The sequence below is a fragment of the Phocoena sinus genome, chromosome 2, assembly GCF_008692025.1.
Source record: "Phocoena sinus isolate mPhoSin1 chromosome 2, mPhoSin1.pri, whole genome shotgun sequence".
Classification (NCBI taxonomy): Eukaryota; Metazoa; Chordata; class Mammalia; order Artiodactyla; family Phocoenidae; genus Phocoena; species Phocoena sinus.
Genome location: NC_045764.1, coordinates 92,000,951 through 92,022,828, shown reverse-complemented (window position 1 = coordinate 92,022,828; position 21,878 = coordinate 92,000,951). Strand labels below are relative to the sequence as shown.

Below are 21,878 nucleotides of genomic sequence, written 5' to 3'. Positions count from 1 at the left end.
GAAGGGCGATGCAAGAGGGAAGAGATATGGGGACATATGTATACTTTGTTATAAAGCAGAAACTAACACACCATTGTAAAACAATTATACTCGAATAAAGATGTTAAAAATAAATAAGAAATAAAAAACATTGGCCCCTAGATTATCAGCATCGTCTTAAAAAGCAAAGGATTTTCCTTCTCTGTTTCTATCCTTATTCTAGCACCTCGTACATACCTCTGTTATATCATTTGTCAGGTTGATTTGTGATGTTGGTTAGGCTGTCAAAGAAAACTCAGACACAGTACTTCTTATCTTCCTCAGAGCCCAACACTCAGCAAGAAAGTTCTGAAAATATTTTGTTGAATAAGTAGGGTGGGTGGGTTGTTTTTGTTGGTCCGGTTTGGGGCTTTTTGTTTTTACTCCTTCAGATTTTATTGTTGTAGCCATAGCCTTCAGTCATTCATTTTAAAGAACCCTTTCTCATAAGTGACAGTGCTCTTTTTCTGTTGCTTTCTGAGCAATCCCAGAACTTCATGTTTTGTTGTTTACCATGGGTGGTTTACAAAAGGATGTTGTTCTGCAGCAAACACATTATTGTGTTATGGCCATGACACAATTTTGCATCACAATGATTTATGTCCCATGATTTGTATTATAGTTAGAGAAGGTACAAAATTTGGATTCACAAACCCTATGTAAAATAAGTTTCTTAAAATGTCTTTTTATTAGTGTTGAAGATGAAGCTGTGGATAAAAAGATTTTCAAAGACTGCAGCAAGATTGCTTTCTACAGGTAAGAAGAGGAAGTATATTACCTAGATAGAATAGTTCTGAAAATATTTCAAAATTGATATTTATTAAATTTTTGAGAACTGATAGACTTTCTGAGGAAAGAGTCAATTAGGAAATTCAGTGATTAAAGAATTTATTGACAGGAGAAATTCACCTTTACTACTCTAGCTTAACTCCTGTATTATTTTATTATTATGTTATTAATTATAATTAATTATATTATATACTTATACATTATAATTAACATTACTGTGTTAATAAACAGGTATTTTAAAAGTCAAAGTGTTTTTCAACTAACGTTAAAATTTTGAATCTTTGAAGAAATAATACTTTTACATGGTTCAAAAATCAAATAATATAAAAAGATACACATTGAAAAATGTTACTCTCTTTCTTGTCCCCTTCCACCCCATTCCACATCTTTCCCTGTAAGTAACCAGATTTATTAATTTCTTATTTATCTTTCCAGTATTTCTTTTTGTGAATGCACATATTCTTATATCACCACCATTCTTAGGCCAAGTAGCTTTCTATATACACTGTTGTATACGTCTTTTTTTCTGCTTCATAATTTATTCTGAAGAGCTCTGTATGAGTATATGGAAATTGTCTTCTTTTCATAGCTGTATGGTATTCCATTGGGTAAATTATAATGTATTCACTCTCCTACTGCTAGACCCTTGGGTTATTTTCAGTCTTGCTGTAACATCACTGCCACAGTGAAAAGCTATACATATATCATTTCCTACACATGCAGGTATATTTGTAGGATGAATTTCCAGGAGTGGGATTACTAGGTCAAAGAGTAAATGTATTTGAAATTTTAACTATTACCAGATATCCCTCCATAGAGATTGTGTCATTTTGCACTCCCATCACCACTATATGATTGCCTATTTCCCCAGAGCCTCAAAAAATATTTCTTTAAAACTTTTTTGAGTGTCTACCTTTATGTGGTCCTGAAACTGAAATCACCAAAAATTATATCATACAACTTTCTAATTTATACACACAACTCTAGAGAAAGAAAATCATATCATTTTAATTCTGAACAGGCACCTTAGAGGGAATTCTATAGTGAACTCCTGGTCACCTTGACAAACCACTGGATTATATTGGATTTCCACTAAAATTTATTAAGTTTCAATTAAAGTATACATTTCATGGAAGGAGGAAGGGACATCAACAAGCTAATACGTGTCATCTATGAAAACTGCCCCACCTTCTCAATAAAGGGGACAAAATACCATCCTTGAGTAGTGTTATGGTGAACAATTTTATTAGTACTCTTCTTATTATTTTATTAATTGCATTAGCACTCTGCTTATTAATTTTCTTAGCTCTCTAAATTATTGATACTCCTCTTAGTGCTTTATTGGAGTACTAATATACTGCTTGTGCCCAGTTCACCTACTATTGAAGTGAATTTTAATGACTTCCACATGGTAATATAGTCTTTTGGAGGCTGAGAGTCACAAATCATTCTCAGACGTCTGTATACTCCAAATCTGTAGGCGTCAGAAACAGCGGCTCTCCAAGAAGTCTACCTATCGGGCATTACTAGACTCAGTCACAGAAGGCAAAGAGAGCACCAGGTTCCAAATCATCAACGAAGCAGCTAAGGTGAGAAAAAGTATTTTCTACAGAGAATTATTTGTTTCTATATTTATTTGGGTTGAATGAAGTAAATTTCCACAAAGGCTAATTAAACTATGTATGCTTCAAAAACAAACTTTGTGAGAGAAGTAATGCCATCTTTTTAATAGCTACACAATGCTACTTTAAAAGTAATACGACTATCAACATATAGATGGCCTTGTATCAGATGCTTTCTTAGATGTTTTACGAATGTTATTTCCTTTTAATTAATCTTCAGAATCATCTAAGAGGTACATTACATTGTCCCTAATTTTCAGATAAGGAAATTGAAGTCTAAAAAGCCACTTGCTCAAAGTCATAGCTAGTAACCAGAATTTTCACCTGTGACTGTAGAAGCAAGGTACAGATTCAGTGAATGTCCAAACCTCAAAATGTGAGTGGGCAAGAGGAACAATGGTCTATGCAGTTGAATAAGTCACAGATGTTCCCACCCCTAAGCTGCGTCACTAACAGATCACCATAGTTGTTACATGCTGAAAGGATTAGAGCAGTATCCTAAGTGCTTTTTCTCATCTGTCAAGTTTTCACACTACTTCAGATGGGCCAGTCACAGAGGAAGTGCTGTGGGCCGGGCTAGGAAGTGTGGTTATGCACAAGTAGTTGATGCTTCCAACCTGACCCTCACTTCACATCCTCCCCTGTCTTCGAAAGGTGTCCTAAGCTTCTAAGGCCTCCCAGACCAATCTGGTTTAATTGGTAATTCGCTGAAGGACATAGGTAAAGACGTGCAGTCTAGTCCCATAACAGCTTAGATAGTAATTCCATCAGCTCACTAACAAATCCCAGTTCTGGGAAGCAGACTGAGAAGACATCCCCACTTTCACTGCAGCATTGTAAGAGATCTTGTGACTACCGTAGAGCTTGCCGTATAACATTACACTGAGGAATCTTCTCGGAGAAGACAGAGCAAACACTGCCCCACAACATCAGGGCATTCTCTGTAACATTTGTAAGGCCTTTAACTTCGTCGGGAGGCTCAACTTTATTCCCAGGCCGGAGGAGCAATGGCACAGTGAGGAAGGCTACCTTCCATATGAAGTTTTAGAGATTTTAGTCACTTCAAAGATGTAGAATTCTCTAACATAGCTTTCTTGCCTGAATTCAAAATAGGGGCTAGAATCATATCAACAGTTTGTGTTCTCTATCCCCGTCCCTTTTTCCCAACTTATGGTTACTTAAGGATGTAGTTGTGGTAGCAGCACACTTAGTTCTTTTCTCTTAACTACACTGAAGGGATGGTTAGCCTTTCTTCAAAACCTAGTGCTGCTTCTTAATACCACTCATTTTTTTCTGGAGGAATTTCCCTCCTTGCTTGGCATCTGTGCAACCTTTGAGTTCACAGCTCATGGTAGAGTACTGATCCAGGTCTCCCAAACTTTACATCCTTTTGTAGCCAAGTTTGAAAGCTGTTCATGGGAAAACATGGGGCAGCATTAATTTCTTTCCTAGAGAGCCACCCGCCATTTGCATGTGGTCTAATAGCCCAATACCCCGCCAAACCCCTGTATTCAGGGTCAGCAGAAGCAGCTGGCTCCAGGAAATGCAAGGAGTCCGCCAGAGACCTTCCAGGAGTCGGTAGGTCTTTAATATCAGCAGTCAGTTCCCTTCCTTTCTCATTTTTCCTGTCATTTGCTCTTTTTCCTTCTTGCCTCTGATGTGTCTAGCCCCAGAGAGTTGTAGCTGTCCCATGGTCAGGGACAGTCCCTTTCTGTCCTTGGGGAGGCTCAGTCTGTTGAGCACCTGAACAATCCACTGTCGTGATGACACATGCCGAGGCAGAGTAAATGAGGCACTCGGAATACCAGTGTGGGCCAAAATGCAACTTCTCGATGCATCTCCATACCAGTGAAGTTAGTGGTAGATCCTCTCACACTGCCTTTTACAAGACTATAGGTCAGTTTCTCTGTACACACCTCTCTTTGGATCCTGAAAATATGAGGGACAATGCTGTTCAGGTCAGGTGCCAGAACCAGAGCCCACCAGCTATGGACGCCTTCAAAGGAAAAGAAGCCACAGTCCAGGAGGACCCACAGGAGCTCAGCGCAAGACAGCACATGGCTCAGAAGGGAGCTGAGGAGCCGGACAAGCAAGGGCAAGTGATCCAGGATGTCAGCAACGTGGCTCCCAAGACTGAGAACTCTGAGGACCCCTTGGAACAGACACAATGTTCAGGTGTTGGAAATAACAGTGCTGCACAGGGAATCTGCATGCTCTGATGTCAGGCAAATGCATGCAATGTATGTTTTGGGAGGTCACCCTAAAATTCTGAACTGAATGTCATTTTAATGTCCTCCTTGTCACTTGGAGTTGAGATGACTCATAGGGACTTGAGGCTTCGTGCCCTCTATCAGTTTGATAGGGACAACAAAGATCCAAACAGTAATTTCTAAAGTTGTCTGAACCTTGTATCCTGCTCACTGCATAGTCAAGGAGCCTCCATTAGAGGTTTTTTTTTTTTTTTTTTTTTTTTTTTTTTAAATTTTTATTAATTAATTTAATTTTGCTGTGTTGGGTCTTTGTTTCTGTGCAAGGGCTTTCTCTAGTTGTGGCAAGTGGGGGCCACTCTTCATCGCAGTGAGCGGGCCTCTCACCATCGCGGCCTCTCCTTTTGCAGAGCACAGGCTCCAGACGCACGGGCTCAGCAGTTGTGGTTCACGGGCCCAGTCGCACCGCGGCATGTGGGATCCTCCCAGACCAGGGCTCGAACCCGTGTCCCCTGCATTAGCAGGCAGACTCCCAACCTCTGCGCCACCAGGGAAGCCCCATTAGAGGTTTTTTCTGGGATGAGATGGGTGTTTCATGGGAGATTTCACAGTAGGATATGGTATGGATATGGTCTGGAGATTTTTTAAAAGCCACGTACATCCACTTATTCAGAATGATAGCTTTTTATTTCAGGTTCAGAGAGACAGAGCCCAAAGTCTAAGAGGATCATATTCAGCTCACAGCTGCAGTTCTCAGATTTCACTGATGAGGCAGATTCTGACAAACCGAGCACTCTTAGTGTCTACCTGCCCTCACACCATTAAAACTCTTAAGGCAATAATTTTGTTGTCAGGCTTTGTTGTTAATTTTTGAAATCCTTCTTCCCAATTCCGTTCTCCCAACCTGCTACTTAATAAGCAACCAGGAAACAGAACCAAGTTTCATTCACCGTTGTCTTAGTGAGCTCACACTGCTATAACGTAAACTGGGTGTCTTAACAAACCTTTATTTCTCACAGTTCTGGAGTCTGGGAAGTCCTAGATCAAGGTCCCACTTGCTGCCCTGTAGACTGCCACCTCCTTAGTGTACAGTTGACCCTTGAACAACGCAGGGGTTAGCAGTGGAAAATCCAAGTATGACTTCACAGTCGGCCCTCAGTATACATGGTTCCACATCCACAGATTCAACCAACCAAGGATTGTATGGTACTATAGTAAGTATTTATTGAAAAAAAATCCATGTATAAGTGGACCCATGCTGTTCAAATCTCTGTTCAAGGGTCAACTGTATATTCACATGATGGAGACACAGCTAACTCTCTGGTCTCTTCCTGTAAAGGCAGTAATCCCATCATGACTCCACCCTCATGACATCATCAAAACCTAAACACCTCCCAAGGCCCCATCTCCAGGTGCCATCACATTGAGGGTTAGGGCTTCAACATATGAATTGAAGGGTTGGAGAATGGGGAAGGTTTGGGGAGGGGGGAAAATGACACAATTCAGTCCATAGCAAACATGATATTCCTGGGACACAGTAATGTTACAAAACAAACTGAAGTGTTGCCCTGTGTGTTGCCTCTAGGTCAGGACATCTAGGCTTTGAAGAAAAGCTGGTTGCAGGTTCAGATCCCTAAGTTTTCTCACATAGTGTCCTATTTCTTATGACAAAATAATCAGATATTTGATAAAGAAGCTTCCAGAAAATAATCTTAAAGGAGTTATCAGTAAAGTGTTGACTGCTTTTTTAGACCTCTTTTTTTCCTACTACTATCAATTTTTTACCTTCAGTCAAAATTTGACCTGGATTGAGAAAAAGAGAAGATCTAGTCTTGTGACACCAGAGCAGGGAAATTTATGCTATCTTCTGAGTGTACCTGAAAAGCACTGCTAGCAAGGCTATTTGGAACAGACCTACGTCTTTGACCTACTTTATATAGCTAATTTTTATGCTTTTTCATGACATGGATGAACTATTTGGAAAAATGTTTATTTTGCAGCCTGTTTGCAAGTTTTCACTGGTGACAACACTTCTGGCAGCTTCTCCAAGGATGCAGGGATATCTCTGAGCACCTCCATGAAGTTATCCCTTGCGTCTTCATCTAAGCAATGGGACTTGGCCCAACCAGCCACCTCCTCAACAGATGAGGAACAACTACTACTTGTTAACCAGGACTGTTTCTACAGAAATGGCCAGGAACAGGCAGCTTATTGGGGAACTGGCCAAGCAATCAGAAGCATACCTGGACAGGCTAATTGTCCTTGGGGAACATGCTAATGCCCAGCGTGAACTTGCCAGCGTTCTCCATAGAGAATCAGTGCTTGCAATAAACCAACTGGCTACAACTATGGAAGGGGCAATAAGTGCCCTACAGCAATTTAATGAATCTTAGACCATTCTCTGAATCCTGGAAGGTCTTGACCAATAGCTGAGAGAGGTCCTTGCTCACTTCTCTAGGCCTTTTAGGTTAACTATTCCTTATAATAGAGAGACCTGGTTCCAGAGGACAAGCAAGATCTACCCATCACGGAGAAGTTGATGGGATCACAATTTCCCTTATTAATACCCACCACCATTTAAATATATGTTAGAGGGCTGTTCTGTTAACTCAGTCATAGTCTCTACTAGTTTGGGGTGAAATTAAAAAAACCTTTTAATGTAACTGTGATCCCTTCCACTGCTTGAATGTACAGACAAGGCTGTTGTTACCACCATGATTTTTATAAGCTGTCTCATATTTTTGCCCTTGCGGCCAAAAAAACTAGACTTAGGGATGACAAACTACTGGGTTTTATTTTTATTCGGTATGGGAGAAATAAGATAGGAAAAGGGAATTTATGCTCTCCTAGATTATGGGAGGTGAGCCTCTGAATGAAAAACCAAGTAGAGACTTGTGGTACTAAAATGAACCTCCAAAATATATTCCTTTCCTTGAGGATTTATTTCATCTTCTCTGTGTAGGAGGACATTTACACATCTTAAATCTTTCTAGGGGAGCAAAACCCATGCTGTCTCACCTTATTTTAAATGTTTAATTTTATGTTTCTTCACTTATTTTACATAAATCCATCTTGCCGCAATCTTTACTGCTATTCTCTAAATATTAACATTAAATAATTCTGAGTTTATGCAGTCTAACTTCTGTAACAACATATTTTTTTGTTTTTGCTTTTTTTTGCGGTACGCGGGCCTCTCACTGTTGTGGCCTCTCCTGCCGTGGAGCACAGGCTCTGGACGCGCAGGCTTAGCAGCCATGGCTCACGGGCCCAGCCGCTCCGCAGCATGTGGGATCTTCCCGGACCGGGGCACGAACCCATGTCTCCTGCATCGGCAGGCAGACTCTCAACCACTGCGCCACCAGGGAAGCCCACAACGTGTTTTTTATTGTCATTTTTAATCACTAATAGAGATTCAATAATTTATTTGTATATTATTTTAAAATAAATATCCAAACAGGTCTCTAGAAAACAGAAATGTTTAGAAATTCTTAATGTTTTAGATAGAAGGATATAACATTCATGTCCAGACTTTTTGACAGCCTGGTTTTGGTTGAAGAATTGGACAATAACTGGCAGTTAAGAAGCCCAGGGAAGTGGTTTATAAACTGTCATGCACAGAGCCCTGAGGTTTCCGTAGAGGAGTCTCAGAACTCAATGCAGGGAGGGGAGCGGGCTCAACAGTAGGGGCTCTGAGCCACTTCCTGCTGTTTTCAGTCCAAGTAGCTTTACTTATTGGACTTCTGAGAGTCTGCTGCTGTTGATTTTTTAAGCCAGTAAAAACGGCATGAGCCAGATCATACAAGCAAATGTATACTAAGGTCTAAGGAAATTATGTGCTTGGAATATGAAGCTATGTTGATGATAATAAGAGATAAGAATGAATTTGGATATTGACTTTGAAAAGGGTTACCTATTGGCAAAATTGGTTTGCTTAATTAAGTTGAAATGAAAACAAAGTGGGGCTTTGACTCTGATTTGTATGTTTGCTTGCCTAGGGTTATTATAGGAAAAGCAGGGTTATTGCTACCTTCTCTCATATAATTAGGATTCTTTACTAGGCTGCAGCCTCAAGAACAGAACATATCAGACCAGTCTTTGGTTTAAAAAAATAAAATTTTTTAAGAAAGTTATTTTACTAATAATGGGGGGATCTCTGAGTATATAAACGAAATGCAATTTGTTAATCACATATAAGGGACAACCTGTGTGCCCTCTGCTTAGGATGTTCTTGCCCATTTTTGCCTACCCAAAGTCCTACTAATCCCTCAAGGCCCTGCTTAAGTCCCTCTTCCTCCAGAGAGATGTCCCAGAACCCCTCTCCTTACAGTCATCAATATTCCCCTTCCTTGTTCTCCCGCAGCACATGTCCTCATCCTATCTCAGCATCTATCATAAAACGCTTTACGGTTACAACATAGGTGTTGCATCTCCTCTAAATTGCACTCTCCCTAAGAGTTTAGCCATCCTTTTCACAGCAGTCAGCACCTCACAATATTAGATGCCAAATAAATGTTAGTTGAATTAAATTTGAGAGAGTAGTGGAAATTTATGTCTAACTTGGGAGGGAATACATAATCTAACAGGATTTCAGCCTTATACTTGGATACATTTTCAAATCTTAGAATTCTGATGGCACACTTGAAGTAAGCCAAATATACAAAAGAATACTAAACATATAAGCAGTAATTACAGTATGATTGGGAGTGGGGGAAAGGGGAAGGTGTTGGCCAAAGAGTACAAACTTCCAACTATAATAAGATGACTAACAGCATAGTGATTGTAGTTAATAATACTCTATTATATACTTGAAAGTTGCTAAGAGAGTAGATCTTAAATGTTCTCACCACAAAAAGGAAATGGTAATTATGTGACTTGATGCAGATGTTAGCTAATTCTATGGTGGTGATCATTTTTGCAATATACAAGTATCAAATCGAGGAGTTGTACAACTTAAACTTAAAGAATATGTCAATTATTTCTTAATAAAGCTGGGGAAAAAATTATTATTGTATGATCAGTACTACATCATAACCTTGTTTTTTTTTGTTTTTTTTTGTTTTTGCGGTACACGGGCCTCTCACTGTTGTGGCCTCTCCTGTTGTGGAGCACAGGCTCTGGATGCGCAGGCTCAGCGGCCATGGCTCACGGGCCCAGCCGCTCTGCGGCATGTGGGATCTTCCCAGACACATGAACCTGTGTCCCCTGCATCGGCAGGTGGACTCTCAACCACTGCGCCACCAGGGAAGCCCCATAACCTTGTTTTAAGAATGTCTGTAAAAGCAGCCACAGCCTATTTACCATTATTTACCTGGTCACTCTTCAGTGTCCTGTCACTGTTCAAGTGCCCTTTCCTATATTCTGAAGAAGCAAGGTTCCAGTAACATCGTTTTGTGGGGGAGGGATTGTTTTTGTTTTTGTTTTTTGGTGCTGCATTAATATTCTCCCTGCTTCCTATATCTTGCTTGCACCACAGCATACCTGTTCTGTGTGTTACCTCACACAGGCTACCCAGCTTAGCCTTTCATTTAACAGACATTATAGTAACAATACACAGACCCAGTTGTAACCAGAATTTGGCATCATACTGTACTTAATGATTTGCAACCAGTGCAGCATGGCACATCAGTTGAAAACCACTGTCTTAAGATAATTCCCTAATCTTTTTTTTTTTGTGGTACGCGGGCCTCTCACTGCTGTGGCCTCTCCCGTTGCGGAGCACAGGCTCCAGACGCGCAGGCTCAGTGGCCATGGCTCACGGGCCCAGCCGCTCCGCGGCATGTGGGATCCTCCCGGACCGGGGCACGAACCTGCGTCCCCTGCATCGGCAGGCAGACTCTCAGCCACTGCGCCACCAGGGAAGCCCTAATTCCCTAATCTTGATGCCTCATTTTGTAATCTAAATCCAGCCATCTCTGCCTTCAGAGTTTGTTATTGTTTTATTTTTCAAACTCTCTATTCTCTTTATGATTCTATGTTGCTTCCATCTTTCATCGTAGGCAGTATTTAACCTAAATTCTCCATCCTCTTGAGAAACCTGAGAATATCCCAGCCTCTAGAGAAAGTTCCCCAGACGTTAATCTAAGTGTACAGGAAGTGCCTTGATTTTAGCGCAGGAAGCCTTATTCATCTACAGTAGAGAACCCCAATGACCACCATTTTACTGTCTATTCTTTTCTATTCTGTGGCTTGTTACCCTTCATCTTTCATTCAACTGGAATCCAGTTACTCTAGTTTTAACACCAAACACTTATTCTTAAGTTACCTGTACTTTATCATAGATACAGTGGGCTACATGTCCCAATTTTCCAAGGGCAGTTTCAGTTTATGCCTGTCATCCACTATCGTTATTAATAGAGAGCCCTCTCACTCTTAACAGTCCTGGTCTGGACAATTATATGTTTGCCTAACCATAGAACACATAGGAGGTGTTTGTTTCTACTACAGGTAGAGCCAAGCAAGTACATATAGATTGGAAAGCCTTTCCTTCATGATTGCCATTGTTCTCCAATTTGCTTGGCCTATAATAATTTAAACATAGTTTTCTAATTATCATAATTTGTAGAACTGACCTGGGTAACCTGTTGAAACTAATCTCGTGTGTGTTCCCAGGTTCCTCTCCTGGCTGAAGTTTATGGTATAGAGGGAAATATTTTCAGGCTTAAAATCAATGAAGAAACACCCTTGAAACCCAGATACGAAGTTCCTGATGTCCTCACAAGCAAGCCAAGCACTGTAAGGTAAGCCAAGAAACACGCCACCTTGGATACACCCTCAATATGTTCTTCTGTCATACCTTGAGTAGCAGCTTTTGTATGAGTCTCTTAGTTTGCTTCTTCAAAGATACAACCATTTGCAGAGTTAGTTTTTAGTTATTTGGGGATAAATTTATCCATTTTGATGTTATCCATTCTGTACTCTCTTCCTCCACCATTTGACTCATCAGCACTTATTAATGGGGAGAAGCAGAGCTTCTGATCTTCTCTCCTCCTGACAAAGTAAGCGGTTTATCAACCAGACTTTGGGAGCAAGCAGGAGAGCTATTTAATTGACTCACTCAGATGAACAGCAGGGCTCCAGAGATCCAATGTACTAGCAAAACTCCCATGCTTACAGTAATTTATACAGTTAGACTGACTCACTTTTAATTAACGGCAGTCTCAGAAGTCTAACATATAATCTGTCTTAGAGTCAGAGATAAATTAATAATCAGTTTCTAGGTGGAAAAAAAATCTTTAGGGATTAAAGCATTTTTCATGTACCTGCAGAATCTGCATCAGTTCTCAGCACATTTTCTGGTGATATTTTAACTTGGTTCTGTCTGTTGGTTTGTTATTTTCTTTATATCATGTCACTAAGGGAATATAAGATTATGCCAGATGCTTTAATTTTCACTACATCATTATCATAGTTTTATGTAGATTATTTTTTCCATGAAAATCTAATAAAAAGTTAATAAATTATGGGACTTCCCTGGTGGTCCAGTGGTAAAGAATCCGCCTTCCAATGCAGGGGATGCAGGTTCGATCCTTGGTCAGAGAACTAAGATCCCACATGCCGCAGGGCAGCTAAGCCTCCACGCCACAACTACAGAGCCCATGCGCTCTGGAGCCCACACACTGCAACTAGAGAGAAGTTTGCATGCTGCAACGAAGAGCCTGCGCACCGCAACGAAAGAGCCCACATGCCACAACAAAGATCCTGGGTGTTGCAATTAAGACCTGACACAGCCAAAAAAAAGTTAATAAATTATAAGGAGAAATTAATTTAGCTACACTAGAACTATCATAAATTTAAAATATATCAGCGAGCCACTACTATATGCTAAGAACTTAGGAAATAAGAATTAAAAAGGGACTATTCTCATGGCTTTGCAGTTTGGCAAATGAGAGAGAGAGAGAGAGAGAGAGAGAGAGAGAGAGTGTGTGTGTGTGTGTGTGTGTGTGTGTGTGTGTGTGTGTGTATTTCCTCTTGGTCACATTACATTATTTTTTACTCTCCTGGACGATTCATTTTACTAGTAGACCTTTAACATTTTTACATCTGTGTTCATAAGTAACATTAGTCTATAGTTTTTCTGTGCTATCTTTGCCAGGTTTTGAGTCAGGGTGATATTAGCATTGTATAGTAAATGTGGTATATTAGTTTTGCTTCTATTTCCGCCTTTTTCTAGAGGACCTTTGGCTACAGTAGTAACTAAAAACTACATTTCTCCATTTCCCAGACTCCCATATAGCTAGTTTCTGATGTAATTCAGGTTCCACCAATCAGATGCACTTACAGTTATCTTGATTTCAGAACTGAGTCTCCCATTTTGCTGATGTGCATCGGCAGCTATAGAATGACTCTAGAGCCACTAGTTAGGGCAGTGGTTTCCCGATCTCTGGATTGCAGCTGAGTTGGCATGATCCTGGAGCCCAGCAGTTGCCACATTGACTTCTGATTACCCAGCTTCCTGATTCCAGCTAAGAGAGAAGTTCTGTTGGCCTGCAATTATGCAGTATTGTTCTAGGAGTCATTACTGGACACTCAGCCAGGAACCTGCTACCTCAAACCTTCCATGATGTTGTAAGCTAATAATTCCTCCATATTAAGTCATTTACTTTCTGCTTAAAATAGCCAGAGTTGTTTCTGTTATCTGCAGTTGAGTTTTGGTTAAGATAGTCATTGATATCAGAATGAGTATAAGCAACAGACCCTCAAGGATGGGAATCTGAGCTTAGTTAGCTGATCTACTTGGACTTAAAGGCAGTGAGGACCTGGTTTTCATTAGACGGTGAGATATTAATGTTTGGGGCTGAATACTACCCTCCCCAACCAGACTCATATGTTGAAGCCCTAACCCCCCCATACCTCAGAATGTGACTATTCTGAGACAGAGCCTTTGAACAGGTAATTAAGTTAAAATAGGGTCGTTAGGGTGGGCCCTAATCCAATATGACTGGTGTCTTGTAAGAGGAGGAGATGAGGATACAGATAACACAGACAGAGGGATGGCCATGTAAGGACACAGCAAGAAGATGGCCATCTGCGAGCCAAGAAGAAAAGCCTCAGAAGAAACCAAACCGGCTGACACTTTGATCTAGGATTTCCACCCTCCAGAATTGTGAGAAAATAAATTTCTGATGTTTAAGCCACCCAGTCTGTGGTATTTTGTTATGGCAGCTCTAGCAAATTAATACGACTAGCAATAAACCACAGCATTCTGTGGCAGTCACTTAAATTACTACTTGTGGTTACCTGAAATAGAGTGCCTATTGAAAGCATGGCTCGGGCAAACCAAGTGGTGGGGCCATAGCATAGCATGATTGCCATACAACATTCAAAACTCTGAGGTGGCCTGGCTGCTATTAATTCACTGAAGAACTTAAAGAAAACAGCAGTTTCAGGCTTTTAAATTGTCAGAAACCTAACATATTTCTATGACAATCCTAAAAGTCATATCTACAGAGTCCTCGTAGCTGAAAATCGGAATTAGATTCTGTGGTTTTCTGAACTAGAGCGTAAGTTGAATTCACAGCTTCATCAGGTCTATGAATTTAGGGCATCAGCTGTGAAAAGGTAGGACTCCCCAAAATTGAATAGCAACATTTGGGAAGATTTGGATAACCCTGAGTCCCAAACCTCAAAATTCCACTGAGCCTCCCAGTTCAGCAGAAGCAGCTCCTTCTCCTCCATCTGATAAGGCTGATCTCACCTGCTTGGACACCCTGTGTTAACCTCACCTGAAATATACTGTGCCAGGGGATTCCAGTGCTCCCTGTGCTTCACCCTTACCACCCTTCACTGCCTCCAGACCCACTATCAAGTCAGACCCCAACATGCCTAGGGAGCCAATTACAGTCAAACCCAGGAGGAAAAGGCTTACACACCTAAAGAATTAAAAGATTTTATACTGGCAAAAATCTGGGAAATATGCATGGAAATGACTTCTGAGGGACTTCTAGACCAGAAGGAAGGACCATAATTTTAGGATCATGCTAAATTTACTGACATGGGTACAGGTACCAGAGAATCCAGATTTAATATGCTAGCTTAGACAGCTGAAAGTGGTTCTAATTATTTGCTTGGTTAAGTATAACTTGAACTCAGCTATGGACTGTGCTGAATGAAGCTGAGATACCAGAAATTCCTTGGCCCGTGTAGAAGATATGATTCATAGACTTAGGGAGATAAAGATGTTGAAGTGGATATGTCATATGCATCTAGCCCCTAATTCTGTTCTCCAAAGGATCCAAAAGATACTCCCTTCATTGAGAAATACATTAGTGAGGGAACACTTAGAAAGCATTATAGTGAGTGAATGTCTTTTCTGAGCTAGAGATAATGATGGGGATGGTACCGTTAAAATGGGCTCCCTGATTTCAGTGGAAATGATGAGACTCTAGGTGGCAGAGTCAAAGTAGCAGCATTTAGTTGTAAGAGACAAGGTAGACGTGTTTCCATAACAGGGCCTGTGTGGTACTCAAAATGGCTCAAGCCTCAGGGCAGCGCACAATACATCAAGGGGTCCATTAGGCTGAAATAGATGGACTAGAATCCTACTTGACAGAAAAATCAAAAGAACTCTCTTTAGGTTTGATGAACAGTGAGACACAACCTCTCAAACTACAAAGTTAGTTTCCAGAACCCAAAGCATCTTGCTTGAGGGGCAGGCCTAGAATCCATGGAGGAGGTTGTAAAGATATAATAAGATCATAAACTATCCCTCCTAATCCTCCCTAATGAGGCCTGTGACCAGGGTGACTATGCACTAGAAAAATATCTGGACCTAGGGATTTAATTTTTTTTATTTTTAGATCTTTATTGGAGGATAATTGCTTTACAATGTTGTGTTAGTTTCTGCTGTACAACAAAGTGAATCAGCTACATGTATACATATATCCCCATATCCCCTCCCTCTTGAGCCTCCCTCCCACCTTCCCTATCCCACCCCTCTAGGTCATCACAAAGCACTGAGCTGATCTCCCTGTGCTATGCAGCAGCTTCCCACTAGCCATCTATTTCACATTTGGTAGTGTATATACGTCAGTGCTGCTCTCTTACTTCGTCCCAGCTTCCCCTTGCCCCTGTGTCCTCAAGTCCATTCTCTACGTCTGCATCTTTATTCCTGCCCTGCCACTAGGTTCATCAGTACTGTTTTTTTAGATTCCATATATGTGTGTTAGCATACGGTATTTGTTTTTCTCTTTCTGACTTACTTCACTCCGTATGACAGACTCTAGGTCCATCCACCTCATTACAAATAATTTAATTTCGTTCCTTTTTATGGCTAATATTCCATTGTATATATGTGCCACATCTTCTTTATCCATTCATCTGTTGATGGACATTTAGGTTGCTTCCATGTCCTGGCTACTGTAAATAGTGCTGCAATGAACATTGTGGTACATGTATCTTTTTGAATTATGGTTTTCTCAGGGTATATGCCCAGTAGTGGGATTGCTGGGTCATATGGTAGTTCTATTTTTAGTTTTTTAAGGAACCTCCATACTGTTCTCCATAGTGGTTGTATCAATTTACATTCCCACCAACAGTGCAAGAGGGTTCCCTTTTATCCACACCCTCTCCAGCACTTATTGTTTCTAGATTTTTGGACGAAGGCCATTCTGACCAGTGTGAGGTGATACCTCATTGTAGTTTTGGTTTGCATTTCTCTAATGATTAGTGATGTTCAGCATCTTTTCATGTGTTTGTTGGCAATCTGATGTCTACTTTGGAGAAATGTCTATTTGGGTGTTCCACCCATTTTTGGATTGTTTGTTTTTTTGATATTGAGCTGCATGAGCTGCTTGTAAATTTTTGAGAATAATCCTTTGTCAGTTGCTTTGTTTGAAAATATTTTCTCCCATTCTGTGGATTGTCTTTTCGTCTTGTTTACGGTTTCCTTTGCTGTGCAAAAGCTTTTAAGTTTCATTAGGTCCCATTTGTTTATTTTTAATTTTATTTCCATTCCTCTAGGAGGTGGATCAAAAAGGATCTTGCTGTGATTTATGTCATAGAGTGTTTTGCCTGTGTTTTCCTCTAAGAGTTTTGTAGTGTCTGGCCTTACATTTAGCTCTTTAATCCATTTTGAGTTTATTTTTGTGTATGGTGCTAGGGAGTGTTGTAATTCATTCTTTTACATGTAGCTGTCCAGTTTTCCCAGCACCACTTATTGAAGAGGCTGTCTTTTCTCCACTGTATATTCTTGCCTCCTTTGTCAAAGATAAGGTGACCATATGTGCATGGGTTTATCTCTGGGCTTTCTATTCTGTTCCATCGATCTATATTTCTGTTTTTGTGCCAGTACCATACTGTCTTGAGTACTGTAGCTTTGTAGTAGAGTCTGAAGTCAGGGAGCCTGATTCCTCCAGCTCTGTTTTTCTTTCTCAAGATTGCTTTGGCTATTCAGGGTCTTTTGTGTTTCCATACAAATTATAAAATTTTTTGTTCTAGTTCTGTGAAAATGCCATTGGTAATTTGATAGGGATTGCATTGAATCTGTAGATTGCTTTGGGTAGTATAGTCATTTTCACAATGTTGATTCTTCCAATCCAAGAACATGGTATATCTTCCCATCTGTTTGTATCATCTTTGATTTATTTCATCAGTATCTTATAGTTTTCTGCATACAGGTCTTTTATCTCCTTAGGTAGGTTTATTCCTAGGTATTTTTTTTTCTTTTTGTTGCAGTTGTAAATGGGACTGTTTCCTAATTTCTCTTTCTGATTTTTTGTTGTTAATGTATAGGAATGCAAGAGATTTCTGTGCATTAGTTTGTATCCTGCTACTTTACCAAATTCATTGATTAACTCTAGTAGTTTTCTGGTGGCATCTTTAGGATTTTCTGTGTGTAGTATCATGTCATCTGCAAACAGTGACAGTTTTACTTCTTCTTTTCCAATTTGGATTCCTTTTACTTCTTTTTCTTCTCTGATTGCCATGGCTAAAACTTCCAAAACTCTGTTGAATAGTAGTGGTGAGAGTGGACACCCTTGTCCTGTTCCTGATCTTAGAGGAAATGCTTTCAGTTTTTCACCATTGAGAATGATGTTGGCTGTGGGTTTGTCATATATGCCCACTTTCTGGAGAGTTTTTATCATAAATGGTGTTGAATTTTGTCAAAAGCTTTTTCTGCATCTATCGAGATTATCATATAGTTTTTAATCCTTCAATTTGTTGATATGGTGTATCACATTGATTGATTTGCATATATTGAAGAAACCTTGCATTCCTGGGATAAACCCCAGTTGATCATGGCATATGATCCTCTTAATGTGCTGTTGGATTCTGTTTGCTAGTATTTTGTGGAGGAATTTTGCATCTATGTTCATCAGTGGTTTTGGCCTGTAATTTTCTTTTTTTGTGATATCTTTGTTTGGTTTTGGTATCAGGATGATGGTGGCCTCGTAGAATGAGTTTGGGAGTATTCCTCCCTCTGCTATATTTTGGAAGAGTATGAGAAGGATAGGTGTTAGCTCTTCTGTAAATGTTTGATAGTATTCACCTGTGAAGCCATCTGGCCCTGGGCTTTTGTTTGTTGGAAGATTTTTAATCACAGTTTCAATTTCAGTGCTTTTGATTTGTCTGTTCATATTTTCTGTTTCTTCCTGGTTCAGTCTTGGGAGGTTGTACTTTTCTAAGAATTTGTCCATTTCTTCCAGGTTGTCCATTTTATTGGCATAGAGTTGCTTGTAGTAATCTCTCATGATCCTTTGTATTTCTGCAGTGTCAGTTGTTACTTCTCCTTTTTCATTTCTAATTCTGTTGATTTGAGTCTCCCTTTTTTTCCTGATGATAGACCTAGGGATTTTAAGTGCTGTCTCTGAGCTTATATAACTCCTGGGGATCCAAAGCATCCTAAAAGTCTATGTGTCTGATTGGGCTGTTGGAAGTCAGGTGATAAATAAACAAAAGTTTCATCTTTCCATCTCACTTTGGACTGAGTGAATCAATAACCCAATCTGTGTTATTTACTCAGTTTCTAAGTGTAGGGTTGGAACGAGAAAGAAAAGCAAAATGTTTAAATTCTATGCACCAATTTGTTACTAACCTGTCCAGACCAAAGTAATAATGATGATGAGAGCTAACATTTACTGAGCGCTTATTATGTGCCAGGCTCTGTGCCAAGTGCTTTACATGTGTTATCTCATTTAATCCTCTCAAAAAGCTCTATTTGTACAGAAAGATAGATCAGTGGAACAGGATAGAAAGCCCAGAGATAAACCCACGCACATATGGACACCTTATCTTTGATAAAGGAGGCAGGAATGTACAGTGGAGAAAGGACAGCCTCTTCAATAAATGGTGCTGGGAAAACTGGACAGGTACATGTAAAAGTATGAGATTAGATCACTCCCTAACACCATACACAAAAATAAGCTCAAAATGGATTAAAGACCTAAATGTAAGGCCAGAAACTATCAAACTCTTAGAAGAAAACATAGGAAGAACACTCTATGACATAAATCACAGCAAGATCCTTTCTGACCCACCTCCTAGAGTAATGGAAATAAAAACAAAAATAAACAAATGGGACCTAATGAAACTTCAAAGCTTTTGCACAGCAAAGGAAACCATAACCAAGACCAAAAGACAACCCTCAGAATGGGAGAAAACATTTGCAAATGAAGCAACTGACAAAGGATTAATCTCCAAAATTTACAAGCAGCTCATGCAGCTCAATAACAAAAATACAAACAACCCCATCCAAAAATGGGCAGAAGACCTAAATAGACATTTCTCCAAAGAAGATATACAGAATGCCAACAAACACATGAAAGAATGCTCAACATCATTAATCATTAGAGAAATGCAAATCAAAACTACAATGAGATATCATCTCACACCAGTCAGAATGGCCATCATCAAAAAATCAAGAAACAATAAATGCTGGAGAGGGTGTGGAGAAAAGGGGACACTCTTGCACTGCTGGTGGGAATGTGAATTGGTTCAGCCACTGTGGAGAACTGTATGGAGGTTCCTTAAAAAACTACAAATAGAATTACCATATGACCCAGCAATCCCACTACTTGGCATATACCCTGAGAAAACCAAAATTCAAAGAGAGTCATGTACCAAAATGTTCATTGCAGCTCTATTTACAATAGCCAGGACATGGAAACAACCTAAGCGCCCATCATCGGATGAATGGATAAAGAAGATGTGGCACATATACACAATGGAATATTACTCAGCCTTAAAAAGAAATGAAATTGAGCTATTTGTAATGAGATGGATAGACCTAGAATCTGTCATACAGAGTGAAGTAAGTCAGAAAGAAAAAGACAAATACCGTATGCTAACACATATATATGGAATTTAAGGGAAAAAAATGTCATGAAGAACCTAGGGGTAAGATAGGAATAAAGACGCAGACCTACTGGAGAACGGACTTAAGGATATGGGGAGGGGGAAGGGTGAGTTTTGACAGGGCGAGAGAGAGTCATGGACATATACACACTAACAAACGTAGTAAGGTAGATAGCTGGGGGGAAGCAGCCGCAAGGCACAGGGATATTAGCTCGGTGCTTTGTGACAGCCTGGAAGGGTGGGATGGGGAGAGTGGGAGGGAGGGAGACGCAAGAGGGAAGACATATGGGAACATATGTATATGTATATCTGATTCACTTTGTTGTAAATCAGAAACTAACACACCATTGTAAAGCAATTATACCCCAATAAAGATGTTTAAAAAAAAAAAAAAAAAAAAAAAAAAAAGCACTATTTGTTCTTGCTTTTATCATTTCCACTTTACAGATGAGGAAACCAAGAACTAGAAAGATTAACTTGTCCACAGTTATACACCTAGTGCGTGGGAGAGCTATGTTTAGTCCAGGCTTTCTGACACCAAAGCCCATGCTCTCAATTACAGCTCTCTACTGCTTTATCTGTGCTATGTCACATGAATATTGATTTACTAATTTGAATTGAGAATTGCATTGAGCCATGTAAACCTATAGCAATTTATTTTTCTCTTCCTGCCTTGTTTTCCAGGCTGATTTCATGCTCAGGGGATACAGGCAGTCTCGTATTGGCAAATGGAAAAGGAGATCTGAAGTGTCACATCACAGCAAACCCATTCAAGATAGACTTGGTATCTGAAGAAGAGGTTGTGATGAGCATAAACTCCCTGGGCCAACTGTACTTTGAGCAGCTGCAGATTCCTCCCAAGCAAAGGTATTTTTGCACATTACTTAACACATAAAGAACTTAAGAAAACCTGATTGTGAATACCAGTTGCATAAATAGATAATACATCACCATAGAAAACTGGTTTGCCTTATTTCCTGGGATATTGTTCTGAGAAATTTCATCTTTTCACCTGTGCAGGTGAATGCAGGCTTGATGACAAAAATTATTCTCAGACATTTGTGAAGATGACACTCTTAACACATCCTATATGTTTGACTGAGGACATTCTCTACCCTACACATCCTTCTGAAAAAGCATCCTGTTAACTTTTTTTTTTTTAATAAATGTATTTATTTATTTTTGGCTGTATTGTGTCTTTGTTGCTGTGCGCGGGCTTTCTCTAATTGCGGCGAGCAGGGGCTACTCTTCATTGCGGTGCACAGGCCTCTCACTGCAGTGGCTTCTCTTGTCGCAGAGCACAGGCTCTAGGCGAACGGGCTTCAGTAGTTGCAGCACGTGGGCTCAGCAGTTGTGGCTCGCAGGCTCTAGAGCGCAGGCTCAGCAGCTGTGGCGCACAGGCCTAGTTGCTCTGCGGCATGTGGGATCTTCCTGGACCAGGGATTGAACCCATGTCCCCTACATTGGCAGGCAGATTCTTAACCACTGTGCCACCAGGGAAGCCCGCACCCTGTTAACTTGATAGATGCTAATGTGAACTAACATGTCTTCAGAATTCCATTTTACCTCTTTAGAATAACATGAGTTACCTTAGACTTAAATAGTTGTCCAGGAATTTTCTGGAACCAACCATTTGATCAAAGCTGTTTGTGTGTGGGTCGCATGAATTGGAAGATAGTAGTAGAAGGAGAGTCTAGTTCCATTTTTACCAATATTGTCTTTAAATCCTCCAGCCTTTCTATTTTTACCCAAATAATGAACATCTTATATGAGCTGCAGAAAGCATTCAACATAGTGATTTTTTTCTGAGTTTCAACTATTTCTATTTTAAAATTTTAATATTAAAAAACCTTATTTTGGGACTTTCCTGGTGGTGTAGTGGTTAAGAATCCACCTGCCAATGCATGGGATGCGGGTTCGAGCCCTGGTTCAGGAAGATTCCACATGCCGT

At 40.1% G+C, this 21,878-nt stretch overlaps 1 protein-coding gene across 7 annotated transcripts in view; it reads left to right on the top strand.

The window, feature by feature from the left end:
• Positions 1-21,878, top strand: part of GANC (glucosidase alpha, neutral C) — a 79,647-nt gene that overhangs the window by 3,387 nt on the left and 54,382 nt on the right. For 6 of the 7 annotated variants that reach the window (XR_004347978.1, XR_004347977.1, XM_032619083.1 and 3 more), the window contains exons 2-5: positions 712-774; positions 2,288-2,396; positions 11,246-11,373; positions 20,612-20,794. Coding sequence is in view for 5 of the 7 variants with exons in the window: in XM_032619083.1 (XP_032474974.1) it covers positions 712-774; positions 2,288-2,396; positions 11,246-11,373; positions 20,612-20,794 (483 nt within the window). In the remaining 2 variants the exon portion in view is untranslated. The remainder of the gene's footprint in view (positions 1-711; positions 775-2,287; positions 2,397-11,245; positions 11,374-20,611; positions 20,795-21,878) is intronic. The other variant, XM_032619110.1, reaches the window with a different exon arrangement.